This window comes from Sitodiplosis mosellana, unplaced genomic scaffold (assembly GCF_009176505.1).
Source record: "Sitodiplosis mosellana isolate CC-2019 unplaced genomic scaffold, AAFC_SMos_1.0 Smas_scaffold_6226, whole genome shotgun sequence".
NCBI classification, from domain to species: domain Eukaryota; kingdom Metazoa; phylum Arthropoda; class Insecta; order Diptera; family Cecidomyiidae; genus Sitodiplosis; species Sitodiplosis mosellana.
In genome coordinates, this window is record NW_022601467.1 from 23,290,660 (window position 1) to 23,313,777 (window position 23,118).

Sequence of the window (23,118 nt, forward strand, 5' to 3'; positions counted from 1 at the left end):
GAAAGCGACAGATAATGATATGGCAACAAAATGGCGACTGTAAAATATCGATCGGCCGAACATAGTGATAGATTTATTTTCCTATATGTTCATGATTATGCATGAATGTGTGTACACACAGACACGACTTTTGGATTTTCCATCCCGGTTTGCACACATTATTCGATGCAGTTATCCAAAATGCCGTTTAAAAGCAATGCTTTTAATAGCGTATATATGTGAAGACATCATATCGCGAACATTGCTTTCCTGCACCATTATTCCATCGAAGTTTGCAATTTGGTATTACATATTAGCACATCATAAATGGACCAAAATTTAAAAACACCACCACATAAAGGCAAGCCGATGCTTATTTTTGAAACATGTGAATTAATGTTTGATACAATCTGCACATCAGTGTTTCCGGCAATTCTATTAACTATCAAGTCCTAAACCTTTTTTTGGCGATTTAGGGACTTTTTATTCATCAAATATTGTTATTAGTGCATAAACAACTGTACTTGTTAACAAAAATTATTTGTTGAAAAATGAAGCCAAAGATCTCATCACCAAGGTAAAGAAATTGATATTGTTGGCTCAACCACAATATTAAATTGATTCAGTAATTATATCACAAAAATACAAACGCTTATAAATACATTCCAGTCCCAATTGGAAAACAAGCAACTCGTTCAAATCTCATTTGAATCGTACAGAAAATTTGCTCTATTCTTATGAGAATAATATTTAACGAAAGATTTAATTAAAATTATTTATTTTTATAAGTTGGCAACAAGAAATGGTATGCAACTGTACAACATGTAAACGTTGTCTGCTCACCAGAAATGCCATACAAAATATCAACAAAAAATTAACGAAATTGAATTCCTGAGAATATTCATTGAACTTTATTACGTCTTTCTGAAATACGGTTCTTGAAAAAGTTGGTACGCAAAAACGGTACATCAAAATAAATTTTTCGGGGTTTTAAGCCGTGATTACAACAACACTTATCCCGTTTTTTCGTACAATTTTTTCTCATCCGTTCAATTAGAAACTGGAACTTATAAATTTTTAACGAATATTGTATATATGTATTGTAAACGAATATCGTTAGTAATTCCGAAAAGACTAGGAGTTTCTACGAAAACTTGGAAGAAATGAAGATAATATTTCAAATACCAAAAAAAACCTTCAAAATCACAATATTTGTTGAGTCGAATAACTTCATGAGTGTTCACAATGAAATTTAATCTAGATTTTCATTCCATCACACACACACATCGAAAGAACTTTGGAATGAACATTTCAATGTTACCTTAATGGGGAATTTTTGGACTATTAGACTTGTTTAACGTTATTGCTCATGTAGAAAATCTGCGTTAAAATAACAGTTTTTCCTCCTCATCATGGAAAACAAATGTGAAATTCATCAACTCGACCATTTAACTTCATATATTTCGCATTTCAATTCATTTTGGAAGGTAATCAATATTAAATAAAACAACGGTCTCTTTTGCATTCAATACGCACAGTACCAAAATACTCGAAAAGAACAATGGAAAAATCTTTGATATATGGCAAAAGCATGCTCGCACGCACTTTTTTCACATCGAATATCTTTGGTATATTTTTCCTTTTTCCGTATACCAAACGCAAATACTGTTCGATCCTTGGAAGTGAAGGGAAAATGAACGCAAAATGGGAATGACATTCATTGAGGGTTAGAGCAAGGGAAAAAAGTACTTGGCAATGTACGAAATAAACCGAACGAATAAATGTATTTGATTGCATTTTATTTTATTTTTATTGCGTTTGGTTTCATTTCTGTCCGTTTTCCTCCCCCGTTTCCCTTTTTTCACATTTTAGGGAAAGTTTTACGAACAGGTTACTACTACCGAATCGAATGGCAATTTCAACAAGCTGAACTGAGTATGGCATATGTGTTCGTTTAATTTTTTCAGGAATATGATGTGTCTTCTACGGAGGTTTTCTTTCTGCACACACACACACAGAGAGAGAGAGAAAGAGAGAGGCATACATAGCGTATCAAGAGGATTTTTCATCAATTTTACTAGACTTGTCATATTGCCTTTATCAAGAAAGAATTGAAACGGTTTTCTTTTTTTTACCAAAGCCGCCTTTCTCTTGTTAACTTTTTTTTAAATTTAACATTCAACGTCCCCGAAAGTACAATTTTATTTCTATATACTGCTGTGCTCCAATTATATATTTGGAGAAAAAAATGTCATTGTGAGAAAATATATTAATTTTGCAGTGTCGATTGTGTATGAATTTTCTAGCATATTTACCATTATTCTATAAAAGAAATGCATAGTAGTTCCTTGAAAATGAGATATTTATAATTGTCAAATAATGATTGACATATTTTCTCACAAAGGAAACAATTTATCAAATATATCTTTAATAAAATTTAATTTAATTTGTGAAAAAATAATAATCAACACTTACGTGAATTTAACAAATATAGTCAAATTCGAATGTAATAGGTATTTAATGTTTCTCAATAAATATGTAAAGATAACAAGAAAAATAAAAGTTGGGCATGTACATACATTATACCGAGTTGAGTAACGAAAGTTGCGATAGCAGAAAAATAACACAAAAAGAAAGTAGTAAGGTTAAAGTTAAAAGTTTTAGAAATGGTTTTCAGCACGAAATATACACGACAAACCAGGAGTTTGTAAATTGATTACATGGCGTAAAAAATTTTATTTGGTAATGAAATACAACATTTAACTGCTCGTGTGTGGAGAATATACAATAAATTCAATGTACACAGAACATTTTTTCAATTACAATTTTTGTTCTGCTTTTTTTGTTTTTTTTTGTATGCAGCAAAAATTATCATCACGTTTATCATGATTCATTTTCATAGGCACCAAGCCTATATACAACCAGGTAAATGAATCCAACAAATTTCGATCAGACATATCATATTAAATGTGAAAAGCGTCTTCAATAATTATAATTATTGAAATTTAATGCCGAAATAATTGTAAACTATTGTATCAGCCAATTGTGCTTGAAGATGGGCGGTATTAGCCCTGTTAACACAAACATTCGCAGACTCAAAAATCATTCGAGGGAATAAAACTTGAACCGTTTAAAAAAGTCTGAATAGTATGTGGCCTTGAAGATCAACGTAATGGTAGAGATAAGGAAAAAAAACACCACACTTGCGAGCTGGATTAACGTTTCACGAAACAATGCACCATCAGCAACGACTTTTTCTTTCTATTTAGTTTATCTAAAAGAGTGTAAATAACTTTACACGTAGATACCCTATAAATAGATTTAAATATATGTGCATGTCTATCTAGTGGAATATTTTATAAATGATTTTGTATTTTGTTGCTCTCTTAGCTATGCATTGTCGATTAATTTATTATTATAAAAAAACATAATAATTTTATTATGAAAATTAATGTATGAAATGTGCATGAAGCGAATAAAAAACTCGATAGCGACTGAACATATACAAAGATTTCATTCTATGTGAGTATTTTAGGGGATCACATTTTAGTTGTTTTACACCTTTATTGTGCTGTTGATCTCGTTTTTTTTCTGTTCCGCTGAAAACCAAAACTAAATCGTGTATGAACATTTAAGAACTCTTGCAGTAAGTATACTAATATTTTATATAGCTTAATCGCAGATTTTGGACTAAATGCAGAGGAAATATTTTTCGATGTAGTGAGTAGTGATAATTTCAAACGCATTTAAGGTGAATCTTGGATTGAAATAGAAGAAAAGAATACTTGAACAGATTGGAATATTTTACTATGGAAATTTTAGTAAAGAACTTGTATTCAAAATAAGTAAATTAACCATCTTCACAAGGAATATGTAATGTTCCATGTCATCGATACTTCAAAGTTAATTCAAATTCATTCTTTCATAATATTTAAATGTCAATATTTTCATGATTGTATTGATTTTTAATGAATAAACTAATAAATTAGTTTTATTCAGTTCAGGTGTAATGGAAGATGGGTCATCTTCCTCTTTAACCACATTTTGATTCAGCGTTTTAGTCATTATTCGCAGAAAGTATATACTGTGAAATAACGGGTTGAGAAGAGAAGAAGAAGAAAAACAACGAATGAGGCGAAAAAGTGCGAGAAAAGCATTAAATTCCAAATTAAACGTGAGCATAAAATTGAAATGTATTTCTTGTTTCATTTTTCTCTTTTTTCAGTGTTGATATGTCGAGCATGCACGAAGTGTACCATTCTTTATATTTTATTTGATTAGCGGTAGAAAATAGGCGCATTCGTGCTTTGGCATCGTTGGCATTACCTTCCGTTACTTTAATTGTTAGTTTTTGTTATTGTTTGCGGTTATTATTTGCAAAATCAAAACGAAATCGGCTTTTGCGTGTATTGTATGTGCTTCGTAATCCGTTGCCAAAGCCATATACACAATTACTGTTGCTTTTGATTATTTTTAGTCGCTGTTAATAAAAGGTTACAATAAGGGAAAAGGAAGTCAAAAATAAGACGCTAAGAGTGAAAGAGAGATAAAATGAAAGATTGAGAGACGTGATTACGAGTATGTGCACAGTGGCGTTAGGTGCAAATTAATTTAAAATTATACGCTATTTCCAAACGCCAGACATTGATAACAACAACAAAAATTAATCCATTTCCATAATTACAAGCAAAACGCACGCAATGTTGACGGATTGAAAAGATATATTCTGAAATAATTAAATAATTTTCGTTGAACAATAATTCGTCTGTAATTCATTACTAAGTGTAAGAGGATGAATACTTATCTCATCTCTTAATCATCTCCTTTTACTTGCACATTCGCAATCGTAATCTTCGGAATTTCTTTAACGAACTATACAAAAGTACCCAGTTCTGAATGTTGACACAACTCTCTACTACACACTGCATACCACAAGCAGTTGAAGATTGTTTTAAAAAGCACGTATCCAACACGATTGAATTAATTTGTTATTTTGTAAATTTGAGCTTTGTTTTGTTTTGTTTTGTTTTTGCTTTAGGCACATGGCGTATCCTGTGATAATACAAGTATAATAATAACAAGACTGTGCTATGTATTTTATACACTTGTAACATTGATGGCGTCGACTTGCATAACCATCACATAAATGATGGTTATTCGTACAGATTGTTGCGACAATAATATGCATAATATATTTATTCACAAATGATCAACAGAATACAAGTCTCAATGAATAGTGTAAATACCAATTCAGCTACTCTAATTACACTTTATACTCAAAACCATCGTACGATTTGAGTTTTTTGTTTCATTTTCAGATTGTTCATTACCAATTATGTTATTATCTAATGCACAATACTCGCCTAATTCGAATGTGCTTCGAGAGTTAAAATTCTAAATAACGCTCGCTTTCTTCTTTTTTTGTTTAAATATCCCATGCATCGGCCAAACTCTATCCAAACAATGTTTTCATTCAAATAATCCTCTCGTTTAGAAGAGGTCTAAAATATAAATGTCGCAAAGCAAACCAACCGGTGCTAATGAAAAATGCTTAAATCGACGGATGACCGGCGGCCGATCTTGGCCGATTTGCAGAATTTTTGCTATATTTATCGAACCACTTGATGGACTTTTAAAAATGTTGTATTTTTAGAAAGATGACGTTAACATCTTTCAAAAAATATAAAATTTGTTAAAATCCGTTCAGTGGCTCTAAAGTTATAGCAGAAATTCCGAATGCCCTCTTGAATCGGCGACAAAAATCGGCCGCCTAGGAAATGGTACCTTAAGTTGTAAATGGGATTCATCCCGTTCTTTATACGGTGTATACTCAATGAAAAATAAAATTCAAAAGAATACTGCTACCTTCATGAATATGAAGGAAGAACTTTCTTTTTGAAAAACTCCTACATCGGAGCTACTCCCAATAATATTTGAGGGCCTGAGAGTGAAAGTGACCAACAAAAAGTTGAGCATAAAAGTGACCTAACTCCACACAAAACAGTGTGACGGTAGCATGTGTTTTGTATGGAATTAGGTCACTTTTACGCTCAACTTTTTGTTGGTCACTTTCACTCTCAGGCCCTCAATTAATGCATTACTTCCTTCTAACACGATTGGGGGTGAGAAAATTCGTTTTTATCCGATCATAAATCGGCGTTGAAAATCTTGGAAGTATGCATTAATACGATCAGTATCACACAATTATAACATACATATGAACCGTTAAGAATAAGAGACAAGCATTAGCGAAATGCGTAGAAACAGGAACCCGAAGGTCATAAACGAAAGAGAAAGATATTGTAGTTGTAATTGCGGCAATAAAATTCAAACGCAACAGTATCAAGTTCATAGCATGAAGTACCTCTTTGGTGCGCGACGGATTTAAGTGCTGCTTTTGCGTATACTTTGGAAAGGTCTGTTTTTTTTCAAACTTCATTCCCAAAACTTTATATATGTACTTATGTACAGAGCATTGAAGCTGCTCCATATATATTTGCTGCTGGTGAACAGATCTGTTCGACAGCAGCTGTTGCTTGCGTGCATATTCGCTGTGAAGCACGTTCGTTCATGTATCGATTCTCGCGCACAATGTTTGTCTCTTTCATTCAGACGGAACCAGACAGAGAAGCGTATAAAACACACGAGGCGCGAACGGCAGCTATGTGTGTGCACGCGCGCGTCGCTTACGATGTATCTCGTGTGATCTGTATGCTTCTCTGTCTGGTTCCGTGTGAATGAAAGAGACAAACATTGTGCGCGAGAATCGATACATGAACGAACGTGCTTCACAGCGAATATGCACGCAAGCAACAGCTGCTGTCGAACAGATCTGTTCACCAGCAGCAAATATATATGCAGCAGCTTCAATGCTCTGCTTATGTATATTGATATTTTTTGAACCACCACAATACTTTCAATTTGATTACACGTCAAACCAACAGCGCCACACCACGCCACACATTTTGACGGCAATGTTTGACCAACGTTTAGCGCCGTGGAGTGAAAAATTCTTGAACGGATTTCATTTTGCAAATGTTGTTGTTGTTAGTGTAGGACCATCCCAGTGTTCTGAACCGAGGAAAAAGATCATAGAAATTGTTTTGCAGGTAGACGCTGTCGTAATACTTTCCACGATTTGCATAAAATTAACTCGACAATTTTGGAAGTTATTATCTTTATTCAATCTTATTTATTCGCCAATCTCAACTGGCTCCAATTATGTAAGTTGGATACATATAGATCTAAACGCATTTAGCGACATTTGGTTTTTCCATATACATTTTGTAATATGGTTATCCTTTAATGTTAACTGGATGCGTTGCACATGTATGTTCCTTCCAAATACAATATGTGTTGTACACTCTATTAGATCCTTTCTTTGATTCCGTTTCACGTCACTCACACATGAAAGGTGCTTTCGTTGCACATCGCCTGTTTCGCTACTGACTTGTAAATCTATACATGAAAATATTAGCATAAATTTGCAATTTCATTTTCGTAGCATTTGTTCGGTAAAAATTTGATTACCTATTATGGAAAACCAAAAAAGGCGTTGAGTATATTTAAAAATTAATGCACAACTCCTTTATATTGATAAAGTGCAAAGTGTGTAGCTGTACCCCCAAATTGATGAAATAACATAAAAAGAAAACGAATGTGTCGACAAAAAATTGTGAAAAAATTACTTCGATCACGAAACTACATTCCTTTCATTTTCCTTTGTTATTGAATGTATTTTACATTTTTGTTACACTTCAGCAGATTGTTGGCGGGTTACAATGTGTTTTAGTCTGTAATGCAGCTAACAAACGTGATCTTCTATGCAAATTTTGGCAAATGAATTTTTTTCTGATGGGTTCAAAGTGATAAATACCCTTAACGGCATAATAGCATGTTTAATCATACATTTCAAATCAATAACTTGAGCAAAACCTCTGAATGAATTTCAATCGTGAAAATCATGCAACATTGATGTGGAATTTATATTGTTTTCCCCTTCAACCATAAAATAGCAACCACTCTAGGTTCAAATCAGAACCTATACAAATTTTTTAATACCATTCAAGGCAAAATGGAAAGGAAGTCGGTAAAAACATTGTGCAAACGATTAGCACGTAAATCTATTCCTCCATAACCATTTGTGTTCCTTCGTTGTTTCACTTCACACCACATGAAAATGCACCATTAAAATAAGTTATAATTTTATTATATTTGTAATTTCTACCGGATTGTTTGTTTTCAAATCTTTATGTTAATATTTTTATTCACAAAAAAGTTATTTTGATTTCTTCATAAACGAGTTTATGTGTGAAATATAGTTATGGCTACTGGTAAAATAGCATGTAAAACATGGAAACTACCAATTTAAGTTCACACAAGTATGCACGACAAAGAAGAATAAACATAGGGAAGGAGTAGAAAAAGAAAACCACAAAAAAGAAACTTTGATTTTATAATTTGAGATCGCTATTGGTACATACCCATAGGCAGCTAGCGCTGGATCATACGGATAATATCCTGTAGTTGGTTGAAGTCCTGCTGATGTCCACGCACCCATATCAGTACCGGGGGGCCCACTATCTTTTAGGCCATATGGATTACTCTATCAGAAGAAACAAAAAATTAATTAATTTAGAACTCTGTCCAAAAACAATTTTGTTGAAAAAAAGCAAACACTTTGTTTATCATAATCAAAATGATCAAAATTATGGACTTGTACTGCTGTGCTCGGTTTGAGATAATCAATATTGTTTCAAAATATCATTTGGTTCATCATGTGTGTAGTTTGTGAAAAATTTATTTATTGAAAGTATAATGAAATAAATGAGTTTCTTTAATTTTTGAATAAATTATAAAAATAGCACAAAGACTCATAGCAGCGCAGTGCTGGGAGCAGGTGAAATTTGAAAGTGGATTCTGTCTAATCCTGCTTCGATCTTCATTTCAATTTTCTAATTCTGAAGGCATAGAAGACGGTCTTCAACAAAATAGATAGGAGCCAACACCCCCGCCATCCTACGATCATTCTCTTGAGAAACTTATTCTTGTCATCAGGTTCCGAAAATCAAAATTATGATCCGAGCTAAACTGGGCTTACTCCCCTTCCTGTTCATCAGTATGTTCAGTTCAGATTGTATAATAACAAAAAATTAAACTTTCAGCCGCCAGCCTATAGAATTTTATCCGATACGTGCCATATTCGTCGATTCGGAAATTACGTAATAGGAGCTAAAATAATATGGCCTTCTGAGTCTTTAATCATCACAAAACCACTTGTACGCATAAATGTGCTTGATGCCAAGAAAAAACATTATGATTACAATTTTACAAAGCATAACTTATGTTGGATAATTATCCAAGAATTTTTTCCGCTATCATCGAATCGTATAAGAAGAAAAGTATCAGCAGTATTGAATATATCAACAGTAATTACAATAATTTTCATTGATGTATATAATGACCGATCATTAAACTCCTGCTATAAATGCCCGTTTTCATTTACTCGTTTATTGGTCTCTTTTACTTTTTTGGCGGAGCGCCAAAACTGAAGATCATTCAAATATCTATGGGTGTTATTGAGAGTGGTGGATGTTTCACAGACTTTGTTTTGGAAAAATTATAGTATGTTCTCAAGCGGTGAGCAAATTTTCAAATAATTTATTTATTTCAATTGATATACGATAATTGTCTTCTGCAAAGTTGAACGGTTTAACAATTTTTTCGAAGATACTAATTCCACATTTTTTGTCAGTAAAATAAAATAAAAACATACTCCATTTTACCAAACTATAAGTCGTCAAAAAAATACACTACTCTCAACTAGACTCTCAATCTCACCCATAGATATATGAATCGCTGAGCGGATTAATGCAACGTAATTTTTCTGTAAAATGCCCCCAAAAGGAAATTTTCTGGAAAAATGTCCCAAGAAATGCTGTTTGAAAAAACGACACTTGAATTTTTTCGCCCAAAAATATTCATGTACCACTTTTATTGGTACAAAGAAGAGCTACTCATTTGGTCTATTCGAATTGAACACTTTTCGATATAACGATAACACCGACGGATTGGGCACACAAAATACTGTATCAGAATGGAGATCAAATTTTAAACTTTTCATTTGATTTTTGGCTGTATTGGACTGTCTATATGGGAAGTTTTTTCTTGAAATCCTTGGAGCTTCGCTGGAATTGCGTTGATTCGTATGGCAAAATTTACATATATGATCAAGACTGAGACTTGTTTGCAAGAAAAGAGCAGAATTTACCAAAAAATAATATTTGGTGTTCATCGCCCCCATACCACGAATACAAAAAATTGATGACTTTCAATTGAGCCATCATTCCACATAGGGGTCTTCGATTTTCAAATCTTGGACAACACCTAGACCCCCCCCCCATGCATACGTCTGCGTCTGAAACATTATTTTGACGCCCTTACAGTTGAAAATGTTCATTGCCAGCTGAGATCCATCTTATGATGATTGATAAACAACGTGGATATTTGTTGGGAGTGAAAATTTTGCCCCTTCAATGCGTTAAAATAACCCTTTAGGCGCCTGAGGTATCAAATCTAACCCAGCTCAGTCCTGCTCAGCAGCAAATATGCACTTTATGCTGTTGTTACGCAAAAAAACTCATTATGTGACACTTAAGTGAATTCACCGATGGGATGCTGCTATCGTATAAGTCGGTTAATAGACAATGGCTGGACAAATTCCACTTCAAGTGGAAACCGAGTTCGGCTCATGAATTTGAAGACCCACAGAGCAAATATGAAGAAACAGCTGTATCATGCACACATTGATTTGCTTTGCTATTCTTGTTGACTTTGATTGAATTTGAAATAAATGTACGAAACCCTATATAAAATAATATGAGTGTGCTGATTTTTTGTAAATATTGCGTCGGGAGGGTTAACTTGCGCGCGTGCTGGGGAGAGCATAACCGCCCATATTTTCCATCCGTATATATGAATTATACCTTGAATAATTTTTTTCACAGTTTGATTCAAGATAGAACGCACATCTAATTTTAGAATAACCCAAAATAGTTCATAAAGTACAAACGAACATATCAACTCATAGGACATCCAATGGGAAAATTGTAACGCTATTTAGACCCAAATTCTGCTTGAAAGTGTGACGCATTTTTGACCCAAGCAGAGTGTAAATGTTGACCCAATTTAGAGTAAAACGTTGCTCCAAATTGGGCCTATATATTATTTTCATCCATTTTGCATCTACGTTATTATACACAATTACGATGATTTCACTCATTTTGGGTATATATTTTGGCCCTATTTAGGTCTAGTACGATTTGACACAAAATGAGCTTAGTGCTTCACATAATTTGGTCTAAAAAAACTAAGCCTGCAAATTGCCCATTGCCTGCATACTGCAGTTCAGAATATTTACTATACTAGGTTTGAGCTTGTCACCGCTATGTGTTAATTTTGTGGCAATGCTGTGGCGCCACTCTCTATATTAGGGAATTTTACTTGAATAATATGAACTGCTCTTTATAACCGCGACCGTGTCATTTGGCAACTAGAAACGGTTAACAGTAATTCGGGAGTAAAAGGTTTGACAAATTTTAAAACTAGTGGAACATGTTATACGCTTATATATAAGAACCGCAACACTAATTTTATTGGCGGTAGAAATATTCTGTCAAATTGTGGATGAACCAAACGTGATGTTACGACGCCAAATTAATGACACTCATTTGGTCTATTCGGCTTAGCCGAATTTTAGACCAAAATTGTATCTCTCTCCATTGGGCGTAAATTGAGTATAGTCTCGATCTGAAATGTCCTACCAAGGTAGAGAGATATTAATCGAAATTGTTATGACATTTTATTTCTAAGACTCGATTTTATGTATTACTTTACATTAAAGCCGTCAAATGACCTGCTAGCGACGTCTCACTGCGACAACGTAAACTACAGTATACACCGAGCATTCCTTCTTCTTCTTCTTCTTCTTCTTCTTCTTCTTCTTCTTCTTCTTCTTCTTAACTTATGCCACTTTCTTCTGTTGTGAGTGTGTAGCTTACGTTGTATGGAAAAAACAATCAAGTCTTGTTCATTTTAGGTCTACGCTGAACTTACGACCAATGTCAAATGAATTTAATATACAATTTTGATATCAGCGAAAATTCAGTTTTAACCTAGTCGAGACCATATGAATACGGCAAAAAATGACTGTAGTTCTGATCTAGATTTTCTCATGGATATAAGATTGCATCTGTATCGATACCGATTGAATACATACTTTAGACATCTTATTATGCTTTTCAGCTTATATATGTGTCGATTGGATGAATTGTGGCTATTTTCGGGAGATTCCATTCCAAGATGTTCGATGCCTTCTAATCGTAATTGGTTTTTCGTAATGTGTAGTGAATGTGAATCGCTAGAAATTCTAACAACAGCTTTACTATAGGTTTCAAACTAGACTATTGCTAACTTGACAAAATCATCCTTGAAGGATGTGATAACATCAATCAATATCGCAAGGCGGCAAGTTGAAAAAGATCAACGACTGTTATGTATGTTGGATAATAAAGCAAGCCGAAAATTTATTTGACAAACTAATATCTCAGCTTATGTGCGATTATTTCTTCAATATCTAATCTTGAACAAACAATCCGGCTTGTGTGTTCCATTTTTTAATCAATCAGAACCAAAGAAAAAATGTCCCTTGAACATCGATGAGTTCGATTTCATTTCTTATCATAAATCAAAACGTAAATAAAAAGGTGATCAAGAGTCAAATTCAATGGTTTCATTGTGATTGCGAATGCCGACTCATTGAAAAATGTGATAAACCAAGTGATATCACAAAAAGTGTATGTCAACATTTCGAATGTGATAGATAAGTTTTTTGTCATGACTGCAGTTTTCTATATTTTGATTTTTTCACTTGATGTTTTTATCTTTATGCAATCAACTTTTTTGAAGCCAGTGACTGCACTCACATTCATTCAATAGCATCGAGACTTTTTGATCGAGGTAACACAAATGTGTTAATTCTGTCCTTCAGGAACAGTAAATATGTAAATAATAATACAGTGATGTTCAAAAGTTTGAGTACGATTGAAAAAATCCCATTTTCACAAAAATTCTGACCATTTCGATACAAATCGAGTTAGTACAACTTGGACAAAAATAATAACTTTTTTTTAGCTCAAAGCACTATATTTACAAATTATTTGACGAAATGGCTTGTACACAATTTAAATTATCGGGAACTGGGGGATTTATAAAAAAAATGTCAGAATACTGTTTGGGGTTTGAGCAAAAATAATTTTTTTTTCTGAAAAATGATGAAATTCTATGGAAATATTGACCAAAATAACAAAGTCGTATATTTCCTATTCACAACAAACAAAACTCTCATTTAATTTGGATAAATTAACCAGTGGTGGATATTTTGGATTATGTACGAGCTTAACGGCAAAAACGTGATGTTTTGTATAGTAAAATCGACGGTTGCGCCACGAACTCTATAGCAATGCAATGTAATTTGAAGTTCATTTTGTAACTAAAATGGGCGGTTTTTTCTAAATTTCGCTTTATTGCCGCTTCTTGGTACGATCCATTTTGAAATCAAATTCAAAGTACATAAATTATAAATATTGTCGAAGAACTGTAGGAATTCACATAATTTTCATAGAAAAAAATGAACTGACTCATTGATATCCACAATGTATTGTTTTGGTAAGATTTACGAATTGGAACCAAAACAAGTTAATTTTTTTTGTAGAAAAACATGATTTGTCCAATCGTTCCCAAACTTATGCACGACACTGTAGGTCATCTTTTGGAATTTTTTAGAGAAAAATTGAGTTGTCATACATCATTTCAACATTCCACACATTCTTATTTTGCATTTGGAATGTCATTCAAACGTGTTTACCGAAAACATTACATTTTAAAAACAGAAGGGACAACGAACATACGCAAAATATGTTTTTTAGATAACATTTCGTGAATTTGAATGGCCGAATCTCATTGGCTTAATTTATTATACTTGCACACGTGCACAGTTTTCGATCTTTGAATGGCTTTTCCACGAATGAATGAGCAGAAATTTACTTGTGATTCGATGTATTTTTTATGTGATGACATGTAGTTTGTGTTTAATTTTTCTGCAAACAAAATTAATTTCATACTTTTTTTTTATATTAGCCAATTGAGAAAAATGCAGGGTGTTTCATAAATTGTGCATCACAATTTCATTTTATTCAGAATATCTAATCAGACGGATCTAATTTTTTCTAGAAACAGCTCAGTAATTGAAATTTATTTCCACCTTTTTGGCTTAACCCATTAACTACCAGTGGTTGATTTTTCGACTAGTGACATTCTCCCAGGTTCTATCGCACTCCCCAGATGAAGAATTCGGTTAATTATTTTTTTTAAAATAAAGTTTGAAATGTGTACTTTCCACTCAGAAAACCTGAACCGAGCTTAATAACCACAGTTGAAGCTGTCACTGAATAGCACCACGAATGTGGTTTGATTTTATTGCGAATTCATAATGTGAATACACCACATAACGTCATAAACAAACCACGGACTTCACAGTAAACACAATGATTTTAGCAATGTTGAGATTTGACACTTAACTTTTTTTCAGTACCATTTGCTCTAGAAAAAGTTCAAAAGTTCTATAATAAATACATGAAGCTTTGATTTGTGATTTAGTACATTTTGAACTTTTTCTAGTACAAATGGTACTTAAATGGATTTTAGTGCCAAATTTCATATTGCGGTTCTAAAAGTTAGAACCATCGTGTTTACTGTGTTGACATAACCCCAAAAGTGGTTTGTTTATGACGTTATGTGGTGTATTCACATTATGAATTCGCAATAAAATCAAACCACATTCGTGGTGCTATTCAGTGACAGCTTCAACTGTAGTTATTAAGCCCGGTTCAGGTTTTCTGAACAATGAGAATGGAAAACTTCATTATTATTGAATTACAAAATCAATGAAAAGATTTCAAATTGGTCGGGTCGAGCAGCGAATGAAAACAGAAATTTCGGAAAAAAATTCCCTAAGAAATACCCATATACCAAATTTTCAATTTTCGATCGCTGTTCAAGAAAAATGGGACACACATCTCACGATCTGTGAATTCTACTGTCATTTTTAGACCAAAATTAATAATAATTGAAAGTATCACGCAATTTAAAAATAGTTAATGGGATAAGGCACTATTTCCAAGGCTCACGATCGGTCACGATTTGAACTAGCTAGTCGATCTAGTTTATTCTATGGATGGATATGTGTCTTTTCGAAGCCCTGTGTTCGGATGAATGACGCAACAATTACGTTCTGGCCACAAAAATAGAAAAATGTGCAGAAAAGACCCAGACAATAAGGTTGAAATATATTGATTAGAGCATCAAACTGTGCGCTCGGATTCTATACAACGGATAATGAGTGACTGGTATCGTTTCATGTCATTTGCAAATTATACAGAAAAAACGTTGAGAACCCATAAAAATGCTGTAAGAATAATGTTTTATCCAAGAATGGTGACAAAGACGACGTGAAATTTATGATTTTATTCTGGTTTTTTCTCTGTTTTAATTCACGTGCCTTGTTGGTGCTGAAGAACTGGCCATACAAAAGCCCCGACTCTGGCCACAATGCGAACGATTCAATCTCAATAGTCGCAATAAATACGGAATAACTATTTTTCGGACGCTTGACAAAGTAAAGAGCGTGTATCGTATACAAGCAAAGGAGCCACTATTTCTAAACAATGATTAAGGTACACCATTCCGCACTTTAAAAACATACGGTTGTCACAATGGCAACATACACAGCTTGAACTTAATATATATTCGCCGGGGCTAGGGAAGAAGCTAAGCTAAAACTTGACATATATGATATTCTATTAATTTATTCCTTTTTCCTCATATGGTTTCGTCATTTGCAGGCAGCAAAAACGTAATAAAATAAAGACAATAATAATACTTCTATCTGATAAAAGTGCTTTGAACAATCATGTTTTACACTTCAAACACAGCGAGAGAATGAGAATGAGAAAGAGTATTCGTGAGGCGACGGGCTGATTTTATTTTTTTACTGTCCATATCTATATAGATTTATTTGCGTTTGAATTTTTTAACTTATAATAAAAATGATTGGCAACATATCAGCTCTTTTAAAGCGAATAGCATGAGCAAAAACAATTAAGAAAACTAAAAAAAACAATAATAGCGGACTATCGTTGCAACTGCACCACGTCTGCCGATTTAAACAAGTTTTGAAATTAATGTCTTATTTTATTTATGTTAGCGTCGCATGTATAATATTACTGTTCACCAGCTCTACCTCAATATATAATAATATCTGATAAAATGACTATAGTGCGCCAGTCTATAGTTGCTGACATGAATTCAAATTGAGCCTGCACCGAGATTCCATTTGTAGATTTCTCAAATTGTTTGGCCAAATTCGAAGTGCGGATTGGCTTTTAGGAAATATCATATCTTTTTTCCCCAAAGATAGTCATGTTCATCGTAACTGTTATTAATTTTATCTCGAGCCGCATTTAAAGTATAATGGTAATGTCCAGAGTCTGGACTCCAGACATTTAAAAAAAAGATAAATGGTTCATTATACGCATGAGTTGAAACAACTTACCAGTGGTGAATAGAAAGCAGAACTATCTACACCAATTGATGGATACGGATTTTGATCCGTTGATGGATAAGGCGCTCCGTAAACGCTAACGCCAGCCGAAGGTATGCGGGAGTAGCCGGATAATGCCAGTCTCGCTGAATCATATTGACATGAGCAAACGGTTTGTCCGGACACAGGATCGGTCATAATTGGTCGCCCATTTTCACAACATGATTGCATTGGTGCGGCGGCTGCGTTTGAATTCTGTGATTGCGCGCCGGGACTTATCGCACCACTTGGAACACCTGTTGCTGACCCACATCCAGGACTTATTGAAGGTCCACTATTAACATTAATATTTTTATAAATCAGTTTTAAATGAAATTATTCCTTTTAAGTAGAAATATAATAATCAAAAATATCAAATAATTATTCTGATTATTTAATATTTTTACAATTCGCCTACCTGTTATTTGCATTTCCCACCAGTGTGCCCGATGAAGTAGAACTGATGTTAGCAGGCGCAGGTGATTGGGCACTTCCAGATGTGGTTTGCCCACTTCCACTCAGCAACTGAAAGAATGTGTAAAATATCAGTTTGAATAGTTTTCCCAAACATTGTATTACATTGGATTACAATTCATAACATTATATTTCTCAAATGTAACAAAATTATTATTTGAATGTTGCAGGTTTGTATAATATTACAAAAAACAAAAAACATGTTTTCATTGTGGATAAACCATTTTTTCTTGTGTTTTCATCTAAATACTTTCATGAAGGTATAAATGGAAGAAGCTAACACGGTGAACTTTGAAATATTCGAAGATGATTTCATAATATTGTCCAACTACAGCCGGAGTGACAAAATAAAATCGTTCAGGTGAAAATAATCGTAATAAGGCAAAAATTTTGATACTTTGGAGAACGCTTATCAATGCTTTTGATACTCGTGCTGTGGTCTAAAAAACTCCAAAACAGAAGTTTTAATCAAATGGTTTATATGGTTACATTCAATCGAAACCACGGCCGTATTCAGCCATACGCTTGGGTGAGCTCAGCTCACCCAAAAATTATTTGAGCTCACCTAAAAATGCTCGACTCCCAAAATTATTTTAGCTATAGTTTTCGCTGTAGTTAAGAATCCTCTGAAAAATTTTGCTCGCTCCGCTCGCAACTCATTTTTTTTCATTTGAACATTACACAAATTATATTTTTCTTACACTTTACCAACATAACTGAAGCCAAATATGATGATTAAAGTGAAAACATTTTGACCACATCAATGCAAAAGTCAACTATATTGAAAAATTTCCTAATTTCTCTAATTATAGTACGATTTTCTAACTGAATACTGAAAATCTATATTTCTGTAGATACGTAATTTCTAGCGAATCGTTTGAGTTATTTTCCTATTGATAATAACTAATTTACAATGGCTGTCGTGTGTATTGGTTTTTCAAGAAAAATTTCTGCATCAAATTGACAACATCAACACAGTGTAAACCGTTGTCTTAAATTGATATGTTAGTTCTGACGTGGCATATTATAAAGTTCAAGCAATACAATACGAATAACAATTTCAAATTACTACAGACACTAAATTGAATCTGATGGGATTAAGAATCCTGATGATTCGCTAGAAATTACAAATCACGTGTTTCACCGTGATATAGTGTGAATCTGTGAATGAAGCGTTTTTGGAATAAAAGGAATGAAGTTCCAAGGGGCTGGGATCTCTATAAAATCACATTTTATACATTATTTGATTATTTGTGGCTTTTACACTAGACAGAATCGATTTTCAAAATTAATGACAGTTTCATAATCATCAAATTTTGCTGCGCTCACCCAAAAATTCTCTCCGCTCATCCAAGAAATTTGTGCTGGCTACGGCCGTGATCGAAACATAATAAAATGACAATTGAATTGCTTGAATTTTGTATTGCTTTGTTCGTGGTTATAACTTGCTTTGCTTTGTATCACCTCAGCATAATGCTCTTGAAAAGAGACTTTAGTTTGTTTCAATTTTCAACCATTTTTTCATCGATATTTTTCACCTTCGCAAGTAAAAATACAATTTCTTCATCTGTATATAATTCTATAATATATAGAAAATGCACTACATATCTATGGATGAATTTCTTCCAACTTAAAAATGGCTGAAGAAGATGATATTTGTTCGCTCTTTCAATAAACATACAATAATCTTAATTTCATCCATCAATTTATTTGCATGAATAATAATTGTTGAGTTGATCCGATAATATTTCTTATTTATACTGTAGACTGAATATTTGTCATTTGGCATTTGTTTCAAAATGGGAAGCTAATTGAGTTGATGAACAGAAAGAAAGAGCAGATGCCAATTGCAAGGGACCTTGTATGTCGTGTTATTTGAGTGCGAAAACGAAATTAAACACATTTTTCCTGTTTGCAAAATAAGTGAATATCAAATTCCATATAATTATTTTCCTTCATTTCTTTCTTATTTGCTATTAAACGGCATAAATTGAAAAAAGGAACAGTCACGCCATTAAAAAACGGTGTGAATTGAAAACGATCATGGGCGAAAAAAACTGATTAGGAGCACTAACTGCTATAATAATGGTGAACATTTCATTTTATTGATGCAAAGGAGAAGGAACAAGTGAAAAGAAAAGGTAAATTATGTGGCAAACATTCGTCTCATGACCGACAGATGAATTCATCATTGGTCTTTTCTATGCTGCAAAGTCAATATTGATTGTGAACGATTTTATGAAGTCATTGGAGCATTTACTTGCATTTATGTATTTTATTAAACTTTATATGACTCTTACTTCATAAAGTAAACTATTTTTCAGTTTAAAGTTTCAAATCGCTAGTAAAAAGAAGGAAAATACACTGTCCATTCTTGTTATGTATGTTTTGTTGCTTCGGTCATTCATTTGTTCGCATGTTTTATTCAATGTCGTTGTTTGGCGCACAAGTTGCACCTGTTTCCCGTATGCCTCTTACGGCATATTTGTTTAATTGATATTCGTTTGGTTGTTTTCTTCAGTATTATTTTCGTTGACGATTTTTGCGATTGACGTTTAAATTCGCACTCACATCAGTTCTTTGAACGGTTGTTTGAATAATTTACTTGACGACCACATTGTGAACATTTCTTTTGAACCTTTTCTCATGAGAATTCTTCAAAGTAAGTGCGAAATATTATTTATCTTGTACCTGTGGGTACCATCAACAGGTCTTTTATTTGATTATTGGTACTATTTTCGTCGATAATTATTTTAAATGGTACAAAAATTTATGTATTGACATAGGACGAAAATAATTCATTTAAAAAAAAATGCCAATATTTTCTGGGATTTTTTTTATTCTATTTTTATTTTATTTATTCTTACAAGCACTTCCTCTATTATTTACAAGCAATGCCGTTTCAATTTCTACGTTTCTAAAGTTTAGTATATTGTTGAAATTCACTGGGATCTATCATCATGCCTTCTGACTGTTATACAATAATAACATTACATAATTTTACACATTGAGGATTGTTTTTATTTCGTAACAAACATGTACTTAATTGTACATCAGTAAAACTCAAATCCTCTAATTCGTTAATACTTTTCGTTCAAGAATGGTCAATTAACCATTAGTTATCGTCGATGCCTATAATTCATTTTCAATTAATCATAAGAGCATGACATAGTTGAGAACCACACAAACACATTGCATCAAATAAGTTATTTTTGTGAACTAATGCAATGTGAAATATCCAGTGAACATGGTCTTTAAAATATATTCATTTGAAGTTAAATCACACTTTACGTTTGAAAGATAATAGTATTCAAATAATTGATAGATGATGATCTCTCAGGGTGACTGTAACTGTAAACAATCAAGGTTTTATTGGTTCTTTCGTTGGAATCAGATTTCCAAATTCTATTTTTCATTCTTACGGAATGTAATTTTCACAAAGAATACGTGATTAAATATTGATAAAACCAGATCAATCCATATAATTTGCCTTCCAACTGTTTGAATTTCTATTTATGACATATGTTTTTATGCTTCACAAAATCAGAAGAAGAAAATCCTATATCCCTCTGAAAAACATAAATGAATACACATGATTTTTGAGGTGTGTGTGTGTGTGTGTGAATAAGATCTGTGCTCTTATTTGTCAATCAAATAATTTAATGATGCTTAAATTGAGCAAAAGTATATGGAGGATAATCGCTGATGTTTATTATTTATTATCATAGTCTTCGAACTTTTGCTATGGCGTCTTCCCTTTTATCGCCTTGTCTGTATCATCAATTATGCGTGCACACTAAAAGGCAGCAAAAAAGAGCAAAGAGAAAGGTAATTGTGAAAAAGGAAACGCAGCTACTGTCAGTCATGCCGTTATGTGAATACTCAACATTGTTCTTCTGCTATGTTGTCTGTTCAGTGCTCATTGTGTGTTCGTTGTTGACTGCTTTTGTTGCTGTTTTTTTTGGATACGCTCTTACAGAGATGTAATGCGCACTGATATGTCAACTATTTCCATGAGAATTCTAAATAAATTACAATTTTGTTTTTCTTAATTTCTTGTACTTATTTTGCTTTTCCCTTGATTCTTTCCTTTGGCCGGTTAAATGCTTAATTATTCGTTTCGCGATTGCGATCGAACGAGACGTAAAACGGTGTGCTCGCAAAACAGAACACGTTCTTTTCTTTTTTCATTCTGCCTTTACTTTCGCACTTCTGGATATAATCGGGAAAATATGTCAGTTGTGATCGGAGAGTGTTACTTGAACAACTCCATCGTTGGCGTTATCGTTGTTGGATAACTTTTTTCCCTCACATAAGAAAAAAAAACAGACGTACTGAAGAAATGTTTTCGGTAGTGATATTTTACGGCAACATAATAAGAAGGGAGCAAAAAAATATGCACGTTGAAATACCTTTAGGGAAGCAGCAAGTTTATAAATATTCATTATAATAAATATTAGCATACATATTTTTGTTTCTCTTTTTGCCCTCCTCGTTCTCTAAATTTAATTGTTAACTGCTGCCTTATGCATTTGTTTTGTCGCTTTTTGGTAAGTTGAAGTATAAATGAGAAAACGAAAGATGTTTTGGCACTAGACTGTGCAGCGATACAACTTTAATAAGCTTTTGAATTTATGTTACGTCCATTAAAACATTTTGTTAGGGAGAACTCTTGCTGACTCTTCTGACTATCAACGATGAGATACTTGCCCTATTTCATACTTTTTTATTTTAGTGGAAGTTTGGAATTAATTCTTCTTTCTTCTCAATTTTAAATGTTCATTATGGCTCTATGATAAGGTAAGAGAGAGAGAGAGAGAGAGAGAGAGAGAGAGAGAGAGAGAGGGATCTATATTAGTGCTTGTGGTGAATATTATTTGGTTGGCTATTATGATTTTAAACGAACTCCTTGTTTTCAAACGAAAAGGCTAGAATAAATGACATTTACTGTACTAAGACTAACAAAATCATAACGATAACACCACTCACAAACAGCTGCAAAGGGGAAATGTGTTGAAAGTTTTTTTCGTCAGATAGCAGAAATTATCATGAACAATTTTTCATATTCAAATTGATACATTCAAGTTGCATCCATTTTCGGAGGCACAAATAGCCTTCGTCGTTTTAGATAATCATCTGTATATGTATACCTTGTTGGTGGTATGCTAGTTATCCACGACGAGTCTCATCAATGCCTTTATTTCGAAAACATTAACTATTCAGCATGCAAATGATTACTCTTTTAAAAAATGATAATAAGATATAATGAGTGCTTTTAAGATTATATGTGTGAATTCAGGGCCATCGCCAGTAGAACTAAGGAGGTTTTCTCGTTGTAAATTAAGAAAGCACAACATAAGAAACCACCTTATCTATGGTTAAACCATGACTAAATCTTGTACGACGAGTAATGAAGCTCCAAAAATGTATAAAAACGATCTACAATCAATTCGATTGGTTTTTTTTTCGTTTGAATATTCAGCCCAGCGGCGGTATCCACCGTTGTTGCTGACATTAAACGAGCCCCGATTATAATAATTTTGAAATAAAATATACTATACAATATAAAATTCTTTTTCACAGGATACGAAGTGTGTTGCACAATAATCAAACGATTAACATTTGGATGGACAGATCTGCCATTAAGACAGATTCTATACTGAGTTCTTATTTCTTTCAAAGTCAACATTTGTTTAGTGGCCATTAACCTGTATTGATAATACCATCTATGACGTTCATACGTTCATATAGGGAAAATGTGCAGTTTACGTGATATGATGCAACTTTCATCTAGGGATGACACACATATATGAGTCTTTTTTTCGTACCAATTTATTTTCTTTGTTTGATTGTTTTTTTTGTTTACTCTTCAACGTTATTTTATGACTGAATAAAATCAAAGTAGATGTCACCTACTATTACCGATGTTATTGTTCACCCTAAGCCTTTTAATTTCACTGAATGTTTGT

The 23,118-nt window shown here is 33.1% G+C and overlaps 1 protein-coding gene across 10 annotated transcripts in view; it reads right to left on the minus strand.

The window, feature by feature from the left end:
• LOC129578446 (homeobox protein araucan-like) overlaps positions 1–23,118 on the minus strand; it is a 63,585-nt gene that overhangs the window by 15,565 nt on the left and 24,902 nt on the right. For 9 of the 10 annotated variants that reach the window (XM_055467062.1, XM_055467061.1, XM_055467060.1 and 6 more), the window contains 3 exons: positions 17,094–17,200; positions 16,649–16,970; positions 8,463–8,584 (listed from right to left, as the gene is read on the minus strand). In XM_055467062.1, the coding sequence (XP_055323037.1) occupies positions 8,463–8,584; positions 16,649–16,970; positions 17,094–17,200 (551 nt within the window). Of the gene's footprint in view, positions 1–8,462; positions 8,585–16,648; positions 16,971–17,093; positions 17,201–19,449; positions 19,701–23,118 lie in introns of those variants that run through there. The other variant, XM_055467070.1, reaches the window with a different exon arrangement.